The sequence below is a fragment of the Olea europaea genome, chromosome 12 (assembly GCF_002742605.1).
Source record: "Olea europaea var. sylvestris chromosome 12, O_europaea_v1, whole genome shotgun sequence".
Classification (NCBI taxonomy): Eukaryota; Viridiplantae; Streptophyta; class Magnoliopsida; order Lamiales; family Oleaceae; genus Olea; species Olea europaea.
The window spans coordinates 14574252-14599245 of record NC_036248.1 but is presented as its reverse complement, the minus strand read 5'-3'; the positions used below and the strand labels follow the sequence as shown (position 1 = coordinate 14599245).

General features: G+C 34.9%; 2 protein-coding genes across 11 annotated transcripts; both read right to left on the bottom strand.

The window, feature by feature from the left end:
- Positions 1 to 2813: 2813 nt before the first annotated feature.
- On the bottom strand, positions 2814 to 6203 carry LOC111405801 (transcriptional corepressor LEUNIG_HOMOLOG-like). 3 transcript variants are annotated; one of them, XM_023034849.1, is made up of 7 exons: positions 5687 to 6203; positions 5506 to 5612; positions 4886 to 5035; positions 4479 to 4634; positions 4259 to 4378; positions 3926 to 4123; positions 2814 to 3261 (listed from the first exon to the last, which is right to left on the bottom strand). In XM_023034849.1, exons 3-7 carry the CDS (start codon positions 5018 to 5020, stop codon positions 3118 to 3120), a joined length of 753 nt encoding a protein of 250 aa, XP_022890617.1. In that variant the 5' UTR covers positions 5021 to 5035; positions 5506 to 5612; positions 5687 to 6203; the 3' UTR covers positions 2814 to 3117. The 3 variants fall into 3 exon arrangements, with proteins under 3 accessions (XP_022890617.1, XP_022890618.1, XP_022890616.1); XM_023034850.1 differs by having other exon boundaries at positions 4479 to 4789; positions 5717 to 6203; XM_023034848.1 differs by having other exon boundaries at positions 5717 to 6203.
- Positions 6204 to 6592: 389 nt separating this feature from the next.
- LOC111405799 (transcriptional corepressor LEUNIG_HOMOLOG-like) lies at positions 6593 to 24565 on the bottom strand. 8 transcript variants are annotated; one of them, XM_023034841.1, is made up of 12 exons: positions 24286 to 24565; positions 24126 to 24186; positions 23920 to 24025; positions 23242 to 23339; positions 23021 to 23130; positions 22602 to 22894; positions 22425 to 22500; positions 22177 to 22288; positions 20734 to 20783; positions 20395 to 20643; positions 17675 to 17746; positions 8204 to 8420 (listed from the first exon to the last, which is right to left on the bottom strand). In XM_023034841.1, exons 3-12 carry the CDS (start codon positions 23949 to 23951, stop codon positions 8370 to 8372), a joined length of 1143 nt encoding a protein of 380 aa, XP_022890609.1. In that variant the 5' UTR covers positions 23952 to 24025; positions 24126 to 24186; positions 24286 to 24565; the 3' UTR covers positions 8204 to 8369. The 8 variants fall into 8 exon arrangements, with proteins under 8 accessions (XP_022890608.1, XP_022890610.1, XP_022890611.1 ...); XM_023034846.1 differs by lacking the exon at positions 17675 to 17746 and adding an exon at positions 20181 to 20286 and having other exon boundaries at positions 8378 to 8420; positions 24286 to 24564; XM_023034844.1 differs by having other exon boundaries at positions 8401 to 8420; positions 17647 to 17746.
- Between the last annotated feature and the right edge of the window lie 429 nt (positions 24566 to 24994).

Sequence of the window (24994 nt, the reverse complement as noted above, 5' to 3'; positions counted from 1 at the left end):
TATCGTCAATATATAATTTTGTATTATTTGGTAAAATAATACAAGCTTTGCTAGAGCCTTCAACGATATTCGATGCACCTGATTGTATTGACATTATTTTCTTTCAATGTTAAGTCCAAGAAATATTTTTTGTCTTGAAGAATAGTATATGTGGTTGCACTATTAATCAAACAAGTATCTTGACAATCCATCATAAAACTATCAATATAACAAAATAGATATATTTAAAAAAAAAACTTGAATTTAAATTTAAAATGATAACATAATGAATATTGTGAAATTAACGATGCATAAAAAAGTTCAAAATTTTTGGCAAAAATAAAAACATATTTCAAACTAAATTTCTAAAATAAAGCGAAATACTAGAAACATAATAAAAAAAAAAAAACGTAATATATATCTTCCATCACAACACCCCCAATGAAATTGTCAATATTCTCATTTAGATTAGCAAAGAAATCGAAGACATCCAAATGAATCACATCAATTAGACCATCATAGTCAGCAAAATTTGTCTCCACTTTTTCCTTTCTCTTGATTGATTTTTTATAGAGATCCACAAGGTATTTTGCCGTATGAAAGGCACCTGTCCAATGCCCTTTCATTCCACATCTAAAACAACTTTCTTCGTGTACTCTTTTAGGTGTGCAACTTTCGTTTACTTTGTATCTTTTGAAATTGTTGCCTTGTTGTTGATAACTTTGTTTATTATTTCGTACATGGTTTACTCTGTGTCCATGTCCAAGTTTTGATATTGCATTTGCTTCAAGCAATGGTACAGAATCAATTGGACGTAACCCATGATTTTTAATTAGTAGTTCATTATTCTGTTCAGCAACAAGCAGGCAAGATATAAATTCTGAGTACTTTTTGAAATCACGCTCACGATATTGCTGCTGCAGGAGCACATTCGAGGCGTGAAAGGTGGAAAAAGTTTTCTCCAACATGTCTTCATCAGTGATTTTTTCTCCACACAATGCTAATTTTGAACATATTCTGAACAATTCAGAATTGTACACACTAACAGTTTTGAAGTTTTGCAAACGGAGGTGCATCCACTCATAACGGGCTTTGGGAAGGACTATAGTCCTCTGATGATCAAATCTCTCAGTTAATTTTTTCCAAAGAACCCGTGGATCCTTTTTAGTGAAATATTCAATTTTTAACCCATCGTGAAGATGATGACGAAGGAAGATGAGTGCTTTTACACGATCCTGTAAAGATTCTTTGTTTCCTTCTTTTATTGTCTCTCCCAAATCTTTTGAGGCAAGATGGATATCAGCATTGAGTACCCATGATAGATAATTTTTATCAGTTATATCAAATGTAGCAAATTCGAGTTTCATAATGTTTGCCATTTGATTACCTGCACAATAAAGAAAATACAATTAGTTTTGAAGAATGTAATTAAACATCATATAATGATTAATCAAGTAATGAATAATATAAGTTACGTGTTTTCCTTCAGAGATAAACATTAAAATAATATTTTCTTCAAAACATATGATACTTCGGGAGCATGTTGTATTTTATTATTATTTCTTCAAGATCAATACGTCAATAATCTTTTGGAATATTGAAAAATATAATTTATGTTCTTCAGGAGCAAGTTATATTCTTCAAGAATATTAATTATAATATTGTGCTACTTCAAGAGCAACAACGAACTATTTATAATAGATAGATTTTCGATTAATATTCTTCTAGAATATTAATTATAATATTGTGCTACTTCAAAAGCAACAATAAGATAGAATATTAATTTAAAATTTATGATAGAACAACACAAATATATAATCAAGTTAAAGAATATTAATTACCATGCAAATAAAAAAAAGTTACCAAATAGATTGGATATGAATTTATATTTTAAAATTAATTACCAAACATGTATTAAAAAAAAATCTTGAAAAGATATGTTTTATAGTTATTTTTCACCATAAACATATATTTTACATCCGTAAAAAAATTAAAGAAAGAATTACATAAATTGATACATCTAATGCTACACGTATACATGAATTAAAATAAGGTGTACAAATTTATTTATTTTTTCGCCTCAAATTGACCTAAATTGCCACGAATTCAAATTCAATAATTGAAGACATGCAGTAGCGCCGCATAAAACCATAGATTAAAAATGAATTCATAAGCATCTAATGATTGCTACTTCATGAAATTGATTGCCACATAATAAAGATGTAAAATCAAAAGGTAGAAATTGATTAATTGTAGTGGATGAAGCAACTTCCAAATTTTGATTGGTAACATGAAAAAAATAAGACGTGAGCTAGACGAAGTTGAATTAATGCATACGCATAGATAGAATTCACATGTTGCCAAATTAATTTTAGTACACGTGATTATGTTTATAAAAATTATTACCTTCTTATCAAAAACTCATTATCACAAAATTCATTTTCAATTACATCCTTCGATAAAATAATTTTCCACTTAAATCAAAATTTAATTCTTATTCTTTTAACCACATACTCTCCTAAAATCACTATTCAAAAATACATTTTTCTCCCAAAACAGGGCTCATCTCATTTTATTTTATGAAAAAAATGAAATGGTATTATTTTCTAGTTTTATAAAAATATGAGACACCACAGCAACCCATAATTTACATCTAGTTTTTTCACACGGAGTTAATTTGATTAGAGTAATGCTATTTATCCAGAGGATTGACTTGAGAATCAGTTAGTGGTTGAATTTCTACTATGATTTTTTAGTATGATTTCCATAATCCCATGTAATCTTTTGGCATGCTTAGAATGCTAAACACACTGAATTAAAGAATTAAACAATACTGTCCAAACAGCATACAAAACATGCTCTTAAATTCACTTTATGAGGGAAAAACAGAACATATGTCATGTTATGGAAGGACGCAGGACACTGGACTTCGTGGATTTCACAAGCAAATCCAAAACCTATCTTTATTACAAGGAAATTTCAATTGCAACTTACGCCAATCAACCTGGACCGCAAGCTTCTTAAACTCACCGTTTTCAATCCAGAAATCTCCAAAAGCTGACACGAACCATTTATATAACAACATTTCTTATGAAATAAACGAGAAAACCATCTCTGTCAAAATTTATTAATCTTCACTTATTTCCACAACTTAACAGAACTGTCATGGCTTGCTGAGGCAACCATTCCCGTCATTGGTGATTGTGCCAAAGCAGAAATGATGTGCTCATGTGCCCGAACTGTCATGCTTTTGTTCTCAACCATGTCCCATAGCTCCAGAGACTACACCAAACAAATGAAAAAAAAAATTTAATAAATAAAAAAAAAAATGGCAACTCTTAGGGATATTATTAATGACTAGTAGAACATATTACAGAAGAAAATCTAGGTTATGATCCAGTAAAACAGATAGAATAACAGGATGCAAATCATATTAAACCATAATATTTATGGGTTTTGCTTCGCTAACATAGGGGTTGACATAGGGGATAACCACACACACACATGGAGAGTCAGCATTTTTTAATTCAGGCGGGACCCACGCGGAAAATGTGAGGGTCGGTCAGCCGTTATGTTAACCAATTCGGTCACTTTGGCTTAGTTCAATATTTTTCACCTAAAGATTTGAACACTGTAATCTGCTTTCCCTTGCCCATATCTGAATTTTGGATCCAAAATCATTCCTCAACCATGCATCCCTTTTTATTCAGGTACACTTGTTCGAACATGGGATTTATTAAAAATGTTAGAACATGATTAGGTTTTAAATCTTATGACCAAAATATGTTTTCTCCAATGTAACTTTATACACAACACAGGCGCAATCAGAAGTAGGTCATTTATCACAATCACAAAAAAAGCAAACCGACCCATTATCAGGTGAATACAGGTGAAGGCAGATTAGACTATAGTTCCATTAGAACCGATAAAGGAGAGAAGGAATTACCCGCAAACTACCAATCACCAAAAGAGCAGAATAATTTGGATGAAAAACGCAAGAATGGAATTGGTTCTCATTGGAGTTGAGTTCATGAATGCATTCTCCAGAAGATATGGACCAAACTTTAACACAGTCCTCACTGACGGAGGCCAACAATTCGCCACTGAGATCCCAGCAAAGGTAGTTCACTACTCCAGAATGTTCCTAATAACACAAAATTTTGGAAGGCAAGCATGTAATTAAACATATTCACCAAATAGAAAAAACAATAACATTTACTCTCGTTGCATAATTAATCTATCATTTTGATATATAAAGCTACTCTGCATGCACTCAAACCTGGAACGAGTGAATATGCCTGTCAGTTTCAACATCAAAGATAGAGACTACTTTCTGTGTTGCTGCTGCCAGTAACTGTCCCGTCATTGGTTGAAATCTCACTTGTGCAGTGCCTCCTTGCTACACAAGGAAAAAAAAAAGTCCTTCAGAAATACAACTAATGAATTCAACCTATTAAAAACAAAGACAGAAGAATCCAAGATCGTTTGTGAAGCCTAACCTTAGAAATCCGAGTGCATGAAAATGTATTGGTATTCCAATAGCGAATTTCATTGTTGCTATCACAGAAGCAAAAAAGATCATTCTTCTTGGGATGAAAATCGAGGGACATAACATGGTGAGCATGCCCAGTATATGCGTTCAAACAATAGCCTGGCTGCATCAGTAAATTCGAATTGAACAAGTACCCATGGACGTGGAATAATACTTTTCAAACATAGATACAGATACAGGTTTATCTCGTCAGACAAACATAAAGAAGTTTTAACTGGGCATATATTCTAAACTGACTGGAAGAGCAGAAGCAAGGCCCTGCAATGATATTGGTACATATTGAACAACCAACTGGAAAAAAATGATAATAATAAAAATAAAATCGAAGAGAAGAGAAGAGCTCAAGATCATTACGTTAGCTGCATCCCACATTCTGACAGACTTATCATATGAGGCTGTTGCGAGTTGAGTTGAATTTGGCCGGAAGCGAACGTCCGTAATTATATATTGATGTTCTTCTGGAGTGGTCTCTGTTTGCAGGGTATCCATGTTCCAAAAGACGGCCTGATGCAATAGAACAGATAATTAGCGGGACATGGCAGGACTTAGAATCAAGAGCCAACAATACAACAGGATTCCTAGTAATATATGAAAAAAATTGAAATGAAACATAAAAGGTTGCCTATATATACTCTAGAGGCATAAAATTCTGCTTACGCTTCATTATGTCATTTACAGGCCGCAGATTATCCTGGCCTACTTATAGATTATGTATTGTGTGTAAACTATTTCTCACAAATTTCCTAAAACTTACTATTAGACTTCAGATCCTTTCTGGCAAGAGCAAAAAGAAGGTTTACAAGTACACATTTAGATTTCGGTAATTGAGAAAATAAACTATACTAGTAACATAATAGCAGCATAACACGGTTAAAGAATTTGTACAGATAAGTCAAACTTCCTCAGTAACATATTCAATAGAAATTTGCTAGTCACAATCTACAAATCTTCTGCTATCCCTACAAGGCTTATACCTTTTTATCATGTCCAGCACTAGCCAACAATTTCCCATCCGAAGAGAAATGACAGCTAGTCACTTTGTTTCTCGTTCGTATGCAACCAAACTCCGCAAAAGAAAAACCTGAAATTAATTTTCGCTTGTGAATTGATACTTATGGCATGATCAGAATTGCACGAGGGAACAAAAATCCTCACAGGCATAGAAAATATGTGATTAAGGGCCACCTTTGGACAATTCTGTTTTATGCTCAGAAAGAGTTTGTTTCAAAGTGCCACATATATTTCCATCTCCTCCATCATGCGACAAAAATGATTCCACGTTCTCATCAAAGGAACCAACATCTCTAAAATTGTCCAAGTCATCCTGTGACTAGGGAAACATATAAAATGCCAAAAATAACATGTCATGTTATATCAAGAACTCCAATTTCCATGACAGATACAAGTTCGACAGGCAAAACTCCAAAATATGTGCATGAAACTAATGTTATAATCCAATCAACTACAAAATCTGCTCGTAGAGCGTGGACTAATACATGAACACCAGCTTGATGCTCAGAAATACTCTGTAAAACTTAATTCTAAAAATCAGAGAGCCATCTAAACAACAGAACAGCAGTGTACAAATGATGGCATAAAGATTTTGAGCACTGTCAAATTCGATAGTACATATCGAAAAAGGTTATGGGAGTCAGAAACCAATAGGAAAAACATAAATGAAAACCAAGGTATAACAGTCATATTTTTCATTTTAATAAGTAAATAATGGAAACAGACTAAACATGTCATATACCACCTAGTCAAAGTTACAAACTGCCGCCTAATTTTTTTTAAAAAAAATTACAGGTTAATTTACGAAAATTTCCCTTAAATTAACTCCCTCAAATTGCACTTCACCAACAAGATCATGATCCTATGGGCGCACATTAAAATTTTAGTCCAATCCTTTAGTCCTAATTAAAAATCCATTAACGATGACGACGGTAGACTCACGATTCTAGCTTAAGAACTCCAACACCCCCCCCCCCCCCCCCCCCCCCCCCCCCCCGGCAAAAAAAAAAAAAAAAAAAAAAAAAGGAAAAAAAAGGAAAAAAAATCCAATTCACTTGCATCAGGTTGGGACCAGCGCCATTATCAAGAGTATAAACCTCTTGACCTCCCATGACAACTTCGGTCTATTGTACAAAGTGACGGGTATGGACTTCCCAGTATTAGAGTGAGTTAGTTTGCTTCTCACTTGCTTTCTTTGTATAGGAAGTAATACTTCCCATTTATTTCATTCTTTCATATGGTGCATTGTTTTGCTTTTAGTAGGACCTGGTCTATGCCTCCTTCCTTTAGTTCTCGTGAGTTTGAATTTATATACTGCCAAGGAATCCAAACTCCATTAGCCTTTCTTGGTGGAGCCTGAAAACCCACTAAGGCTGTGTTCATGTTTTGCTCACATAAAAAAAAATAATAAAAATAAAAATAAAAAAATCCACGCTATACTCTTTAATACAGCAAGGACCTTCTCAAGTAAGCAAATCACATTCCCACATTTCTAATAAGTAGTCATAATGTTCCTTATCATAAACAAAGAGAAAACATTGTTGACACGGGTCCAAACCGTCCAGGAAAATAATCCTAAAAGAGGACCAAAAACCTTTAATAGGCATAAAAAGAATACAAAAACGACAAAAACATTAAGCATGAAAGAAGAAAATGAATTTATCACAAAATCAAATCAAAAAATATATGCAAGCCCACTTTTTCATTCCAATCATTGATGAGAAAATGTAATGACAGCTTTCAATTAATACTTGGGCAACTAATAGACCCCCCCAAATCCAGTTAGTTATCAAAGGTAGTTTGGGGAATAAGGGGGAAAGTAATAGTATAAATGTAATAGGAGAGGGAGCAGAACGCTTAGGCAAATATTGAGTAGTTGGCTGTGTCCATCAGGAGAGATCCAGCCTCTCAAATGCTTGGAATTGTTCATTCAATTTCTATTTCCAGTTTCTATGCATTGCAATAAATCTATTTACAAATCATTACAGTAACAAGCCTCAATTGTCAGCAAATTCAGTATATCAAAATCCTATTACCACATCTATTGCCTAACATTTCTCCTAGATCAGCAGCAAGTAGCATCTAGGCATCAGTATAATCCATAGCAGCATCTGGGGAATTCCATTAGTTGAAGTACAGAGACTGGGGATCCTATCAGCAACCAATGCTATTAAGAAAATATCTTACAAATCCAATTTGTAGCGCCCTAAGCCCTATCAACACTACTCAAACTTGAACTAGCATAATCATACATAATTTGTTCATAAAAGTGCGAAAATAAACTTGGACCAAAAGCTTTAAGACTTCAGGAACCAGCTGTAAAATAAAACTGGAATTTTTACCTTTGGAAGTCTTTCTGAAAAAATCCTTTTGGTTACCGAACGAAGTCCAAAATTTACAAAATTTGAACTGTTAACATATTATGGAAAATTACATGTTAAAATTTCATATAAAAATTCAATCGATAGGTGGGCCAAAATGATTTTTAAATTCGGACTGTATCTGTTTTCAGTATGTTAAGGCAGCCCTCGAGAAAACATTACTAACTTGAGTTTTAGATCTTCTAAATCATGATATTAATAACTTTAGTATTAGATGCTCAAAATCCATGATTTCGAATTTGAGAGAGAGATAACCCCTATGATTTATGAACACTTTAGCTTCGAAACTCATAACAACTAGATGAACCAAAAGAAAATATCCTATCCTTGATGAATAACTTTCCATCGAACAAATGTCTTGACACGTTCAAAATTGCTAAATTGAAATATCCAGAAATTGAAATATTTGTTCAAACATTACATGACTTCAACAATAATTTTAGGTTTTACATCAATGCAAAACTGCTCTCCTCCACGCCGCCTTCGACCGCATTAATCTGAAATTGTTAGGCAAGGGGGTTGAGTCTTTCATAGAAACTCTCAATAGACTCATATGTGAACTATATCAATATCATATCATAATGTAAACATATACTCATGCATAACTTTTTAAAGAATGAGCATATCGATGATAAGATGACATACCAACATTTGGTGCACTACTACGCCACCAATTTCACATATATGGTACACCACCATTTCAAAATTTAACCCCAAAAGGAGTTGCACATAACATAAAGAAAAGCTATTAATCATAATTGTACATGCTCAACCATAACATGAATTGAAATAAAACGAGGGTCTGAATCTACCTCTTTTGAAATAAGTCTTAGTGTTTAAGCACCGTGTGTGTGGACTTCAAAAGCACCAACACTAGAAATTCAATGCAACGCTTTTATTTTCTTTTCCTTTCCTATTCTCTTCTCAAATATATTTCCCCCTTTTTATTCACTTATAGTCGAGCCTGAGCATTTGTTTGGTTCAAATGGAGTCCTAAATGACCGAAATTCCCTCTTGATTTGAATTATAATTTCAATTCAATTGGAATTTAATCAATCACTAACCTCCCTAGATTTATGGTAATTAGGACTCTATCACATATGATATCTCTAGGAAATATGATTAATGCATATCAAAAATAAGATATCCAAATGAACTTTTTCTTAAGGCCTTTATATACAAAATAATTTGAATTCGATTAGAGCCCAATATTGGCATACTAATTCTCACAATCAAAATAATTAAAAAAATAATCTTGCGATATCAAGTATTCAATAGAAATTAAAAATCTTAATTGAATCACGACTTATATGGCTAATAACTCTAATACTATTTGACAACAAAACATGACTTAAAACTTTTACTACAATTTGTCGCAAAATAAATTTTCAAAGGTAATCCACGTAATTAACATAGGCCACACCATGTGAGCATACTTAATACATGACCATCTTAAAGAGCATAAATTGGGGAAAACTTGAAACGACGCGAATATTATCTTTCCTAGAAGAATTTGCGAAAAATTATCGCCTTAAAATTTGAAATTTATCGATCGCTACACAATTCTCTAACAACAGTTTTTTTTCTAGAACGAACTACTTATTGGGGAAAAATTTAGGAATCAATAATTATCCACACCCATAATTTGATGGCCCATGGGTATCTGGCCATTAATATCTTTAAAGATAAGACTTTTTTTTTTTTTTTTTTTGAAAGGTGTCTCTAAAGATAGACTGCAAAATATTAGTATTTCAACATGCCTAGTGGCACTTTTTCTAGTTTGATATATGGATTACCTAGGAATGATGGCACAACTTCCAAAATGAAGATAGGAACAGCTAAGGAAATATTGTATACAAACATGTATTTTAAAATAGATAAACCAAAACCTTTAGGCAACTTGAAAAACAATGGTGGGAAAAATAATCTAGGTTAGGGGTTTCATATATGGATTACCAAAAGAGAGAAAACAATAGTTGATGCAATTCTGACAAAACCTTTTAGGCTTACAAACTCAAATCCTGCCTCACCTGAGGCTTTCATTAAATGCCCCAGATGGTTAAATGCCATTTGTGATGCTTACTCGTCGATTTATTGAGGCACTTTTCCTTCCATAAGGTGAGATGTAAGTCATAACCCTCATAAGCTCTTAACAAATCAGAAACTATCTTCAAATTTATAATAGAACAATATAAAGTATGCAAACAAAAAAAGAAAGTTCATAACTAACGAAAAAGAAACTATTACTTTAGTTGGTTGGTTAGTTTACTATTCCCAATGTGGGTATATGAGAAACACATTAATGTTTGGTGGGCAGTGAGCTATTCCCAAAATGGGTCAGCCAGAAACTTTTATGTTTTGTCGACCCACAACTAAAGCAAAGTAAATATGTTCAGAGAATTATGAAGTGAACAATATAAAGTATGCAAACAAAAAAAGAAAGTTCATAACTAACGAAAAAGAAACTATTACTTTAGTTGGTAGGTTAGTATACTATTACCAATGTGGGTATATGAGAAAACGCATTAATGTTTGGTGGGCAGTGAGCTATTCCCAAAATGGGTCAACAAGAACTTTTATGTTTTGTCGACCCACAACTAAAGCAAAGTAAATATGTTCTGAGAATTATTAAGTAAACAATATAAAGTATGCAAACAAAAAAAGAAAGTTCATAACTAACGAAAAAGAAACTATTTCTTTAGTTGGTAGGTTAGTATACTATTCCCAATGTGGGTATATGAGAAACGCATTAATGTTTGGTGGGCAGTGAGCTATTCCCAAAATGGGTCAACCAGAACTTTTATGTTTTGTCGACCCACAACTAAAGTAAAGTAAATATGTTCAGAGAATTATGAAGTGCACGCCTTACAAGCTTTGAGGCATTGTAAGGCAAGTGCCTCACATAACTGAGGTGTGAGCTCCAAAAAACTGTCTCATAACCAACATCTTAGGTTTTTTTGCTCGCATCACTATGAGGCAAGCCTTACGGCAGGATTCAGTAGTGGTTTTTAAACCAAAGGGCTAACCATTAGAACAACTATGCTTTTCTCTACACTACTACAATTTTTTCCTCATCATACCTAAAATTTCCTAGTTAAAAGATTTATCCCCATTTTTCCATTTAAAAGACACATTTGATACTAAAATATCATTGAATCAACCATAATTGTACCCTTAACCTATCTAAAATTATATATTCAAGAAAAAAGATTTAAGTGTCCTTCTGGTTTGAGTTGTCCAAGTATGTCAACATACATAGACACAACACAACTTAAGAAAAGTTACCTAGCTTATGACACGATGTCACGTAAATTTGTCCAATTGAACCGCCATAAGTAAAATAAGTTATAGTTGATAAGACACAATTTCAATTGATTTTAGGTCCTAGTAAACTAGAGGACACTATCCTAATTTATTCTCTATTTCGAATAACTACACAAGATCTTGACCAATTTGTTAGAATATAATCTTGTAAAAACAAGTGCACACACTATTATATAGATATCTAGAAATAACCTAATTTGGAACCAAAAAAAAAAAAGTAAATGAATTGCACATGCTTGAACAATCTAATCAAATGATAGAACTTTTTGCTTCCAAATAAGATTACTTCACAATTGATTCCTCTTATCGTAAGGAATTTTGATTGCCATCTGTTAGTGAGAATCAAGTAACCAAATCAAAGGGCATCGAAATATCATACCTACTCAGCTTCTGCCGACTGTAAACATATCCTCTTCACAACTTGAATAGTAGTAGTAGTAGGAAACCTACCCTGTGTCAAACCACTCAATATAGAAGCTTAAGCTATTAGATAGGACAAGATATATAGTCCTAAACACAGCCCTTCATGTTTAGAGGGGGTCGTATTTTTGCTCAAAGCCTAAAAAGTGTACAATTTCTTTAAATAGGTTGCGACAAAAGTTGAATCCATAACCTTTGCATGCTCCAGTATTTGACAAACATGCCACAACACTACAGTCTAGTATTTTACGACTTACCAAATATATAATTGCACCACCAATCATTCCCACAGCAAACTATCCCAACATCCCACAACACCACACTCAAAATCGTCCAAAACCATAAATCAACCTCCCGTTGGCTAGGTCCACGAGTACCTCACTTCGACTAAAACACAAAAGCAATACACCCCAGAGAACTACCTAGGTCGTATCCCAACAACGAAACTAAAGCTCCGACTAAAAATCTTACACCACAAAGAAAACCGTCGATGCTCGCAACACACGACCCACCGAAGAGTCAAATGTTAACAAAAAGTCTGTCAACCATCAACCACCAAAAGAAACCACACCTGGAAGGCTGATTTATGCCCAAAGAACATTGAGAATTCGGTATAAAGTACACGAGGTAGGCTTTGATACTATGAAAAAGTTTTAACTTAATAAATTTTTCATAGTGATTCCTTACATCATATAAATAAGTACAATCTAAATATGGTAAGTGTAATCTATGATGCTTGGACTCAGATACGGATACATATCTAGAAGTCTAATCCTTCTCATTTCTAAAATTAAGATACGGGAATACGGTTAAAAAAAATTCGAATTTTGAATACGGGTAACGGGATACGTTTTACAAAATATATTTTTAAATAATTGGATTTTAATTAATTTAAACAATTGAATTATAATTTGAAATCAATTTAAATTCAAGTCAAAATAAATTCTCTTCAAAAAAATTAAAGAAAAAAATCGATTTCAATATCTTATTTACTATTTTAAAAATATTATAGAAATAAATATAAATTTAACGCCAAAAAAATGTAACACTAAATCATTTCAATTACAATATAAAAAGTTCACAATGATAAATATAAGAAATAAGAAATTTCATACAAAAATGAAATCAAAATAAAAAGTTAGTTAATCTTTTGGTTGTTGTTTTGCTTATTGAAAAAAAAATCGAAAAATAAAATAAAATCTCACTTATCCAAAAATCAGAAGCCCAATACTCTATTGCCCAAAAACCTATTCTCATAATAACCTAGAATTTTAACATTCAATTTGCTAAAGCCCAAGCCAACTACAAGCCCACTAACCAACAAACCCAATAGCCACCTTGTCTTTCCCAACTCTTCTTTCTGCATCCATTCACATTCTTTTTGCATACCTCTATCTTCTTTGACTCCTGCAAAACCCTGCAGCCAAAAAGTAGTCTTCTCGTCTACCTTCTTTCTACTCATATAACTTCCTCAACTCCTATGAAACCCTAGACGCAAAGCCAAAAAGCAGTCGTCTTCTCCCTTTTGCTGCCATGTTCGACCTCAAAACCAAGGATTCAATCTATTGTTCTGTGTTAGTATCCGTGTCATGTTGTGTCGACACAAATACTTCTCCATTTTTGGAAAGTCCGAGCATCATAGAGTATAATTATGACCTAACTACAATTATATACAGAATTATGTTAAACAGACAATATTTGGTAATTCGTAATCTTCGACAATCTCCTTTATCTTCGTCGATCTCATCTCATTGACAAAATTAGGTTCTGCCTTTAAAAACCTAACAAGTGTACAATTTCACTAGATGTGTGGCGACTTGAAACCATGACTTTTGCGTAATCAATTACCACTTAATCTAAAAGCTTTAGTAATTAGACAGAGCTATATTGGCGGAGGAACGGTAATGAAATTATTGTAGTAAAAATTATGTAACAAACTAAGAAAGATATAGGAATAATATGCCTTGAAGTGAACTGGATAATATTTGGTGATAAAAAAAAGTGTACAATGCCCCTGTATTTATAGGCAAAATTATTCCCTAATTGTAGTAATACTAGGACATTAAATCATAGTTCTAATCAAAGAAAAGATAAAACCTATTACAATTAGAAAAGAGAACTAGAAAAGATAAAACGCAACTGAAGTAGGAAACTAATCATGATCATGTGCTAACTAATGTTATACATCAATCCCCTCCACTTGAATAAAACTCGTCCTCGAGTTTTGCAGCTGCAAGGTAAACTCATCCGAAAGAAAACACTCGAAGATATTGGCAACATTGAAAGGATTGAATATGTTCATATCAGCTGGAAGGTCAACTATGTAAGCATTATCGTCAATCTATTGAAAAACGCGGAAAGGACCAATCTTTTTATCTTAAAGCTTATTGTATGTGCCAACGGGAAAATGGTTTTTTGGGAGATGGATCATCGCCAAAGCACCTTCGTTGAACAGATCAAGGAGCCAATGTTGGTCTACAACAATCTGGTAACGAATATTAGCCTCTGTCTTAAACAAATTAACTCGGGCATTTAATCGATAAAATTCCTCCGTGTACTCGTTTACTATGCAATTGGTCTACCAACAATTCCACTGGTACAAAAATTGTTAATAATTCGAAGGGAGAAATCACCTTAGCAATAACCGTTTCATCTTAGGCCAGGTGAGCACACATTTTCCTTATCTTTGGTGATTAAATTGAAGTTCTTCCCACCACGCAGAAGCTCTACCAATTTGACGTGTTTCTTTCAAGATATTCAATTAGTAGAAAAAAATTTCGACGGTATAGAACTAATCCAAAAAAATTTTAACATTTAATTGATTGTCAAAACTTGGCAAGTTCATCTTCATCTTAGATTCTTGAACGTTTGAGCCTCGACTATTAGCCCTTGATCGAAAATAATCTTCTTCTTAGGATGGATGGTCAAACCCCCGTGGCTGCCTTTGTTGAAAGCCTCTTGGTCAACGGTAAAAATGTAGACAATTGGACTGAAATTTCCGTATATTTAACATTAATTCAACTACATCTTTATAGTACACGAAATACCTAAAAAAGGAAGATCTTCTAACTAAGGAAACTACAATCAATCCTAACAATAACAATCATTATTAATGTTAATTCCTATACTTCGTCCAAACAAACACATACGATTTTCTACACTCCCTCTCAAGTTGAACTGTAGATGTTGATCATGTTCAACTTGTAGTTAAGATCGTCAAATATCGGTCGAGACAATCCTTTGGTGAAGATATCTGCAGTTTGTTCCTTAGTAGGAACATACGTCATACATATAGTTCCATTATCCACTTTCTCTTTGATAAAGTGTGTCCACTTCTACATGTTTAGTTCTGTCATGTTGTACTAGATTGAGAGAAATGTCGATAGCTGCTTTGTTACCACAATAAAGTTTGATCGGAAGTTCCATTTCAACTTTCAGTTCCTCCAAGAGTTTTTTTTATCCATAACCCTTCACATATTCCTTGTGCTACAGCTCTGAATTCTGCCACTGCACTACTTCTTGCTACTACATTCTACTTTTTGCTCCTCCAAGTTACCAAATTCCCCATACAAATGTATAGTAACTAGTGGTAGATCTTCTATCTTCGATTGATCCAACCCAGTCTGCATCGGTGAAACCTCTACTCGATTCTTTTGACCCTTTTCAAATAATAATCTTTTCCTAGCCGTACCTTTTAGATATCTAAGGATTTTGTATACTGCTTCTAGATGAGCCTCCTTAGGAGAATGCATATGTTGACTTACCATGCTAATTGCGAAAGCAATATCCGATCTAGTGTGCGAGAGATAGATTAGCTTACCAACTAATCTTTGATATCTGTCCTTATCCACTGTGATCCCTGCATCCTTTATTTTTCCTGCCTCGATAGGTGCATCACTAGGTTTGAATCCCAACATGCCTGTTTCAGTTAAAAGATCAAGAATGTATTTTCGCTGAGAGACACTAATACCCTTCTTTGACCTTGCAATCTCCATTCCCCAAAAAATATCGCATTTGTCCCAAATTTTTTACTTCAAATTCGGTAGCTAAGCACTTCTTTAGACTTTCCATCTCCACCATGTTATCTCCTGTCACAATTATGTCATCAACATATACAATTAGGATCGTTTTCATACCATTTCTGGATTGTTTGAAAAACATGGTATGATGAGATTGCCCTTGCTGATATCCTTGTTTTTTCAATACATTTGCAAATCTTTCGAACCATGCTCTCGGTGATTGCTTGAGCCCATATAGACTTCCTTAGTTTACACACTTGGTTCTCTTCATGTACTGTTCTGAAGTTTGGTGATATTGTCATGTAGACTTCTTCTTCCAATTCACCATTCAGAAATGCGTTCTTAATGTCTAGTTGCTGAAGCGGTCCGTCCAAATTTACTACTAAAGTTTCAGTATAGTCGATCCCATAGGTCTTGTGTATACCCTTTGGCAACAAGTCGAGCTTTGTAGCGATCTATTGTCCCATCAGCTTTATACTTCACATTGAACACCCATTTGCATCCTACTGGTGTCTTCCCGTTCGGTAGATTTACCACCTCCCAAGTTCCATTTTTCTTCAAGGCTGTCATTTCATCCATTACTGCTTCTTTCCATTTTGGTGATTCCAAGGCCTCCTGAATACTTCTTGGAATTTCTGTCTTGTCAAGATTAGTCGTGAAAACACGAAATTCGGTGGATAGATTATTGTAAGACACAAAATTGGAAATAGGATGAAGAGTACATGATCGAGGTTGTTTTCTGAGAGCAATGGGTAAATCATCATTATCTGTAGATGTGATTTGGTTGAAGGCATTCTCATCAGGCCCTTTCACTAGTTCTGACTCTCTTGGTGCCTCAAGTGTGGGAGTATCCTTATACTTTGATTTAGGCTTCCTTGAGTAAACTAGGATTTCCTCTTTGCTCTGTTTTCCAACATCTCCCCCTGCCTTCAAGTTTCCTTCTGTATGTGGCAAAATAGAAGGTAGGGTGATGGTTTCAGGTGGAGAAAGGTCGAAATTTAGGGATTCTAGATTCAAAAACCGATCTTTTCTCAGACTCTCCCTCTGAAGAGAAGGTTTTTGGAAGTAATGTGTGCTTTTAAAAAAGGTGACATAGGCTCATAAAGGTTTTTTTAATAGATGGATCATAGCATTTACACCTTTTCTGAGTTGATGAGTACCCAATGAACACACACTTGATTGCTCGTGGTTCAAGTTTGTTTCGATGCTGGAAGTGGATGTGTACAAAGGCAGTACATCCTAATACTTTTAGGGGTAGATCTGTTTTTAGACGGGAAGTTGGAAAGTGCTTTCGGAATCTTTGTATGGGTGACTCTGACATGACTAGGCATACGATTGATGAGGTATGTAGATGTTAAAATTGCATCCCCCAAAATGTTTTTGAAATTTTTGCAGTAAACATTAGGGCACGGGCGACTTCAAGTACAAGTCTTTTCTTGCTCGGCAATCCCATTTTGTTGGGGAGTATGAACACAAGAACTTTGATGAACGATTCCATGTTTTGTTAGGTAGTCTTGTAGAGTGGTATTGAAATATTCAGATCCATTATCCGTACGTAAGATTTGAAGTTGTGTTTGGAATTGAGTTTGGATCATAGAATGAAAATTTTCAAACACTGAGCGGACATCTGCTTTCTCTTTTAGAAGATATACCCAACAAACCCGGGTGTGATCGTCGATAAATGTGACGAACCATTTTGTTTGGGTACGATTAGGAATGCGAGAAGGTCCCCATAAGTCGCTGTGTATCATGACAAATGGTGTAGATGGTTTATATGTGAAACTTGGAAAGGATGTATGTTGATGTTTGGCAAGTTTGCAACTTTCAAATTAAAGTTCAAATGAAGTATTATTTGTGAAAATAGATGGAAATACATGTTTTAGGTAAGGAAGACTAGGGTGACCCATTCTATAGTGCCACAACATAAGTTCACTATCCTTAGAGACTAATGCAAACTTACAGCTAGTACGTGGATCCAGTTTACTCACATCAGCTTCCTCGAAGTAGTACAGCCCCCCACACTCCTTAGCACTTCCAATCGTCTTCCCTGATGAAAGGTCCTGAAAGATACAATAAGATGAATAGAATTTAGCAGTGCAATTGGATGTTTTCGTTAATTAACTAATAGAGAGTAAGTTGCATGACAGATTAGGAACATGGAGGACTGAATCTAGTGTTATGAATTCAGAGATTCGAATACTCCATTTTCCTGCAACAGAAGAGAGCGAACCATCTGCAATTTTCACCCTAACATCCCCAACACAAGTTGAGTAAGCGAAGAATAGTTGGTACGAATCCGTCATGTGATCGGACGCACCCGAGTCGATAATCCAAGGGATTTTACATTTTGAGGTATTTAAGGCTTTCAAAAAGCTACCTTTATGTGCAAGGGAACTAGGAGGACTTTTGAGAGGGGTCGGACTAGAGAGCATTTGATAAAGTTGCTCCAATTGTTTGGAATTAAACGCACTGCTTGGAGTTGAGTTTACTGTCTCAGCCTGATATTCACATTGCTTATTTTTATCTGGCCCATTTGCAGTCCCTTTTAAAGGTAGGCCCATTATCTTTTTTTCACTTGATTTTTGGGAGCCCAATATTAGGCCCATTTCTAAGTTACCCATTTCTGGCCCATTAACCTTCGGCCCAACATTTGTTGAAAGAAATTTTGGCCCATTATCCATCACTCTCAAGGCCGACACTTCACGAAGGTTTTCGAAGCTCCTCTTCTTCATCACTGACGCCAAAGCCGAAACTTCACGGGCCATCTTGGCCTTCTGACCGTTGCCTTCACCCAATTTTGCCTCTCGCTTTGTTGTCTGATGATTGGAGATTCTATTACTTTCAGAAAACCTAACTGTGCGCTGAGGCAGGCTCCGAATAACAGTGGCGTGTGGATCACTTCGATTGCCACGACACTGCCTATGGCCACCGCGACCTCCATGACTGAAATCACCACAGTCACCTGCGCCTCTCTCTGCCATGCCTTCAACTACCTGGGTTCTAATCGATGGAATGAACTTTATTTCGAAATCGGATGGTTCAAAGGTCATGGACTCTCTGCTATTGGCGACATCCGCCATTGATTGACCAGGTTAGAAATAACCTTGCTCTGATACCATGTAGACAATTGGACTGAAATTTCTGTATATTTAACATTAGTTCAACTACATCTTTATAGTACACGAAATAGCTAAAAAAGGAAGATCTTCTAACTAAGGAAACCACAATTAATCCTAACAATTACAATCATTATTAATGTTAATTCCTATACTTCGTCCACACACACACACACACACACACGATTTTCTACGAAAAATTAGGTCCTCCCCAAAAATCAAAACACTCCATATCAGGTTACCTAAAATTCCTCACTGGCGCTCGCAGTTGGTCACAATCACTAGCGAGCCGCCGACTGGGAGCCCTCGTCCGAGGTCATCATCATATGTCGTCCATCTTGTCCATTGTTTTATCACTCATATCCATAGTGGAATAGGCTCACGAAAATCTAGGTTCGCGCACATCGCGGCTCGTTCATGGAGTTCTTGGCATTGGTTGTCAACAACAGGGCAGCTTCGTTCTACAAGGCCTAGGTCGCGTGGCTGTAGTCTAAGTTGCGGCTCCATACCCACTACAACCTTAGGGTTTCTTACGTCGAGGCCAATTTCCCTTTGTAGAGTTGGGTCATTGTCCTCCTACCAGTCATGCCGATCTAGTTTTTTCTTTTTAGGCTCACGTATGCTCTCAACAGTAAATGCAATAGCATCTGCGTGAAGTTGCGACGAGTTTCATCGATCCTTTTGATTCGTTATTCGATTTTTTCAAACTTCTATTCATCGTCGAAGGTTATACTGCCACCAAAACCATTGTTAGCCATCAAATTGGGGTAAACTTTCTTGTGCTGATACCAATTTGGTGCAGAAGCAGTTGTGAAATTTTTGTAATAAGAATTATGTAATAAACTAAGATCGATATGGGAATAATTTGCTTTGTACTGAGTTGAATAATATTTGGTGATAAAAAAAAAAGTGACCTCTGTATTTATAGACAAAATTATTCCCTAATTGTACTAATACTAGGAGATTAAATTATAGATCTAATCAAAGAATAGATAAAACCTATTACAACTATAAAAGAAAACTAGAAAAGATAAAACACGATTGAAGTAGGAAACTAATCATGATCATGTGCTAGGAAACTAATGTGCTACATCATATATGTATATCATTTTAAGTATTGTCGTCGATAACTTATATGAAACAAACTTCTGCATGGTCAAACAAGACAAAGAACACTTGACTTACATGGTAAAATGAAGTGAGAAAAATGAGGATATTCTTTTCATGAGCCAAGTTTGTCTTTATTTTTTTAAATTTTTGGTGAAAAACAAATATTATAAGAATGCAGTTACATTCTCAGGTACACAACTACAGCTAGATCAGAGGGTTCTATCCTTCAGACCCATCTTAAAAGTGTAGACAAGGAAAAAATGGAAACCTGATATTCCCATCATCCTTCCATTGCATAGAAAGAGAAACTATCAACTCCAAGAAAGGAAAACACTCTTCAAATGTTGCATATTAGCACAAAATTGAAATTCCCACTGTTTGAATAAGAAAATGTTTGACAGCATGTGTTCATTTATCAGCCAGCATAAATAAATGCACGCCAACAAAAGTAAATTATATAATATGGAGAAGATAATCTTCACCTTTGGCGAATTTGATTGCACGGGTGAGCATATAGATCCATCATTTCTTGCAACTTGGCCATCTTTTGCACTTAAGTTACCCCTTGGTAATCCTCCAAATCCATAGTTAGGCGAACTTCCAAGGTTTCCTTGTGCTTGAGCTTGTGCTAGGACCTGCTGCTGTTGTGATGCTAAAAGAAACTGATTTTGGCTCTGTAAATTGGACTTCTGCACTTGCAAGCCCAAACCTGGCCGTAATTGGTCTATGCCCTATATGATATGGTAAGCATCAGATGCCAAGAATTCATCCATATAATGTTGCCCAAAGAGCGTGCCAGGATCAAAGCATAAGAAACTCACAGTTAAAGGCCAACCCTTCAGCGGAAGACCAGTGACTCCTTGATTCAACACTGGGAATAGGAAAATTTGTATTTTGACAACTCTCAATACATTACATGCAACAGTAATCTAATCTGACAAAGTTGTTCACTGATTCAAAAAGGAAACTAACGTTTTGACACAATTCTACATATTTCAATCCTGAGAATGAGATCTTTGAGGAAATTTCGCAAACTGAGTAAAACAACATCAGAACGGATGAATTCCAGCTCACCAGTGAATATGTTGATCAGAAGATAGTGCAATGACATGCAAAACTACATTGGTATATGTTGCATCTTGCAGAGCTGAGTATAACGTTCCAAGTTGTCGGACATCAAATCATTCTACATGGTTAACATGCTTTGGACATTATTTGTGCAATTTGCAACAGGAGAGTTGATTCTCCACATTGTGAAATTACTCATCAGTTTAAACAGGAGAGTATCTTTTGACTTTTTCTTTCCCTATCAGGAAAGCTTAAACACAATTTTTCGATGCTTTTCAATTCATGTCATATTTGGAGAATGTGCTTTTAAGAAATTCTGCAGAGTACAATATTTGGCTTATTCTAGGAAGACCAAGAACATTACTTCATCCTACGTGCCTTAAATGAGCAAACTATACATGCCAATAGAATCGAATCCATCAATCATCCAAAATTATTCAGCTTTCCTTCTAGTCTTTCTCAGGCAGCAAAGTTGGCAAGAATTTTTCTGTGCACATTTGATTTCATATTCTTCACTTACGCCTCTCAAACCAACAATAGCAAATATGACACAGCCAAAATTGAATTTGAAATGATAAATACCCGTTGGATCCAACATTCTGGGGACTTGATTGAAAACAAATTAGAATTGCAAAAAATAATAATAATAATAATAATAATAATAATAATAAATAAATAAATAATTGAGATCCAAGAAAATGAATAGTATATAGTGTAGTTTCTAAAGCAAAGATTAGTAAGTACAATTTCAAATCTTCTCTAAGGGTGTGTTTGATTGGTGAAAATTTTCCCTAGAAAATGGAAAATTAATTCCAACTTCCACTTTTGCATTGTTTAATAGCATTTTTTTTTCCTAGAATTCCTTTTCCAAGTTTCTTGCCACATAAGCTATTTTCTAGATTTTCCTTGAATTGGAATTCTCACCAATTTTAACTCCAACCACTCTAGCGTTTTTTTTTTTTACATACACTTCGATGAACTATACCCAAGAGTTACTTAAAATAGAAATTAGATTTTATGCATTATAGTTTTACACGTACATGTTATGCAAATTATTATCAATTGTGCATCTCTTCAATGTCCACACCCCCAATTTTGGAGTTATTTTAGTCAAAGCTCATCTCATGAATATTTCATTGGCAAGAGTGGCAATTGAAATCTATATCAAGTCGAAATTAGTGATTTTGAGAAATTACCTGCCCCACCAAGTCCAGATTTTGACTGAAGAATTGCCTGCCCATAAATAGAGGAGGGATCCATAGGCAAGGATTTTTGAGTTGCCCCCAAATTAACTTCCTGTTTAATGTCCTGGATATTCGAAAGCAAAAAGGACCTGAGCTTGGGAATATTTATAAATATGTTTGCACGCATATGTATGAGTGCAGAGGGGTGAGCGGGGTACAAATGGTTTCAGTGCCTATATAATTATGATTTTCGTAGTTACATTGACCAGTTGAGGCCGTCCTTGCATTTGCTGCAATGCTGCAGGCATGCTCCCAGAATTGCCATGTACCGATTGGCTGAATCAACCAGAAGAAAAAATTATTGTCTATCTGGTCAATGCAAATTGTGCCTCAACTACTTAAATGTACAGTAGTAGAGAGCATTTTATCAGTCTCACCCTTGGTTATTGGTTGCTGACTTGAAAAGTGCCATCCTATTAGCATCAATACTTGGAGAAGTTTCTGAATCCATAGAGTGTGGGTGCTTCATACTTTCTTCATACATTTTCATAGCCAATGCACTGGCAGATGGTTGTCCTATCATCCCTTCAGAATTCATTGAATTAATGGGACCACCAATGGGAGGATGATTAGGATCCCTTTGTTGTAACTGGGCACTGCGCTGCTGCATGAGTTGCAAGTGCTGCATTTGAAGCTGCTGTTGGTGCTCCCTTGCTTTCATTTGTTGGGTCTAATGGATGTCAACATGAATCAGAACAAGTTACAGTTCAAACACAATCCATGCATAAAGATGGCATTTTGAAGAATATGTCAATTGATGAGTAACACTAGCAAGAAAAGCAATAACTTTAGAAACCTCAATGTAGGCTGCAGCTGCCTCAGAATGTTTCTCATTTGTCCGTGCAATGAAGATGTCCCAAAAGACAGACCACCATTCAAAGAGAAATCCTCCCGGTGCATCAATAGCTACAGATAGAATCCATACAATAAATACATCCTCTAGAGCATCTCGTTAAAAGTTTCTCACATCATTCAACATCACACTTAACCTACCAGCAAACTTGAAGAATCACTTACCTACAGGGTCTGTAGCAACCTTCCCTTCCGTCATGAAAGCTTTTGCAGAATTGTGCAAGTTTCTTTTCAACAAATAATCGTGAATGTAAACATCAAGCCTGCAAAAAATGTAGATGAATCTCAATCAACAACACATTTGCCTTGTACATGGATACTTATACAATCAATACTGGAAATCTCTGCGCACTGTCAGGAAAATGTCGGGATAGCAAAGGAATTGAGTTTTTAAAGAAAATCCACCAACTTCTTTCTTTCTACTTATAAGTTTCACATAAATGATGCTCAGCTATAGTTAGACCATTATTATTGTTTGGCTTTCATTGATATTATTGAATGTTCTTTTGATTTCTGGATAATGACTCAAACGATTATCCTGGATTCCTTACCTTTTTTCTAAGCGACCCACGAAGTTGAAAAGATAAAAAAGAATAGCGAATTGGCAAAACAAACATCTAAACTAAAACAACCAATCTGATTTATTCATCATAAATTCAACATGAATGTATGGCGCCTGTTAAAATAAATAAAGAAATATATAAACATAGCACAAATACGACAAAAGGTTATATTGGATCTTGGTTTTGGTTTCTTTTCCCAGCAACCAAGCAAAAGTGAAAAATATCAAAAGAAAAATAAAATGACAAACTATATATAGAAATTATTCAGATCAATATGTACATCTTATCTGCTTCCCAATTACTCTGTGCCATGATATACTACTTTAAACGCTCACTCCACACAGTTCGTACAATCAATCACGCGTGCTTCCACTGAGAACAAAGTCCTATCACAAAAATAAATAAAATAAAATGGCGAATTGATCAGAACAATTTTAAAAAATCTAAAACCCTAATTCAAAAGATTATTGTCATATATAGACTTACCTGTCAGTGAGATCAAATCGTGCATTGATTATATCTTCCCGTAAAAAAACCCTAATTTAAACTAAATTGAAAGCAAAAACGCGAAAATTAGCAAAAGGTGCTCGTATTCTTCAATTTCAATTAACGTCTCTTAATTTAAAGATTTTAAAACACCACTAACATGCATAAAACTGAATATAACTATTTGTGCGTGCGCATACAGAGATTGCTATCGAGAATTTGTTCGGAAAACGAATCGAAAAACTTTCCAAGAGAGAGAAAAAAAAAATGTTCAACCAGTGAAGCACTTCAACACTTGAGGGTAGAATGAGATGCCAGAGCTGAGTAATTAGCTGGCAAAGTGGATCTGAGCCTCAGGTTTGGAAGGGGAGCCAAATAAGGGATTATGCATGACGCCAGCCTCGGGATGAGGTTCGGGAGCGGCCCTGGTGGTGATTTATTAAATTATCGAACAGTTTTTACATAAACGAAGTTGCGTTAGAAATACTGCAGTGTAACCCGATGGTGGAGGCTGACGTGGCGCAATGCATTGATGGTAAAAAAGTTCGAAGGGTCACTTTCGAAGAAAATGGTCAAACACATTTGGTAGTAATTTTTCATCCAAAAAAATTAATTTTTTAATCATTCTTTCAGCCCTTAGTTTTTACTTATTCACTTGCAAGTAGAATCTATTTTTCTCTTTAACGATCAAAAATCAATCCTCATAATCACTACAAAACAGATTATAAATTTCAACTACTCCTGGTTAACTAAAGTCGTCTTCCGAAAATGAAGATTTCATTCAGCTCTTGTTTGAGCCCAATTCTTTTTATAATAATGAATTTTTGAATAGTATTTTGATGAGAAATGTGGGGTTAAAAATAAATAAA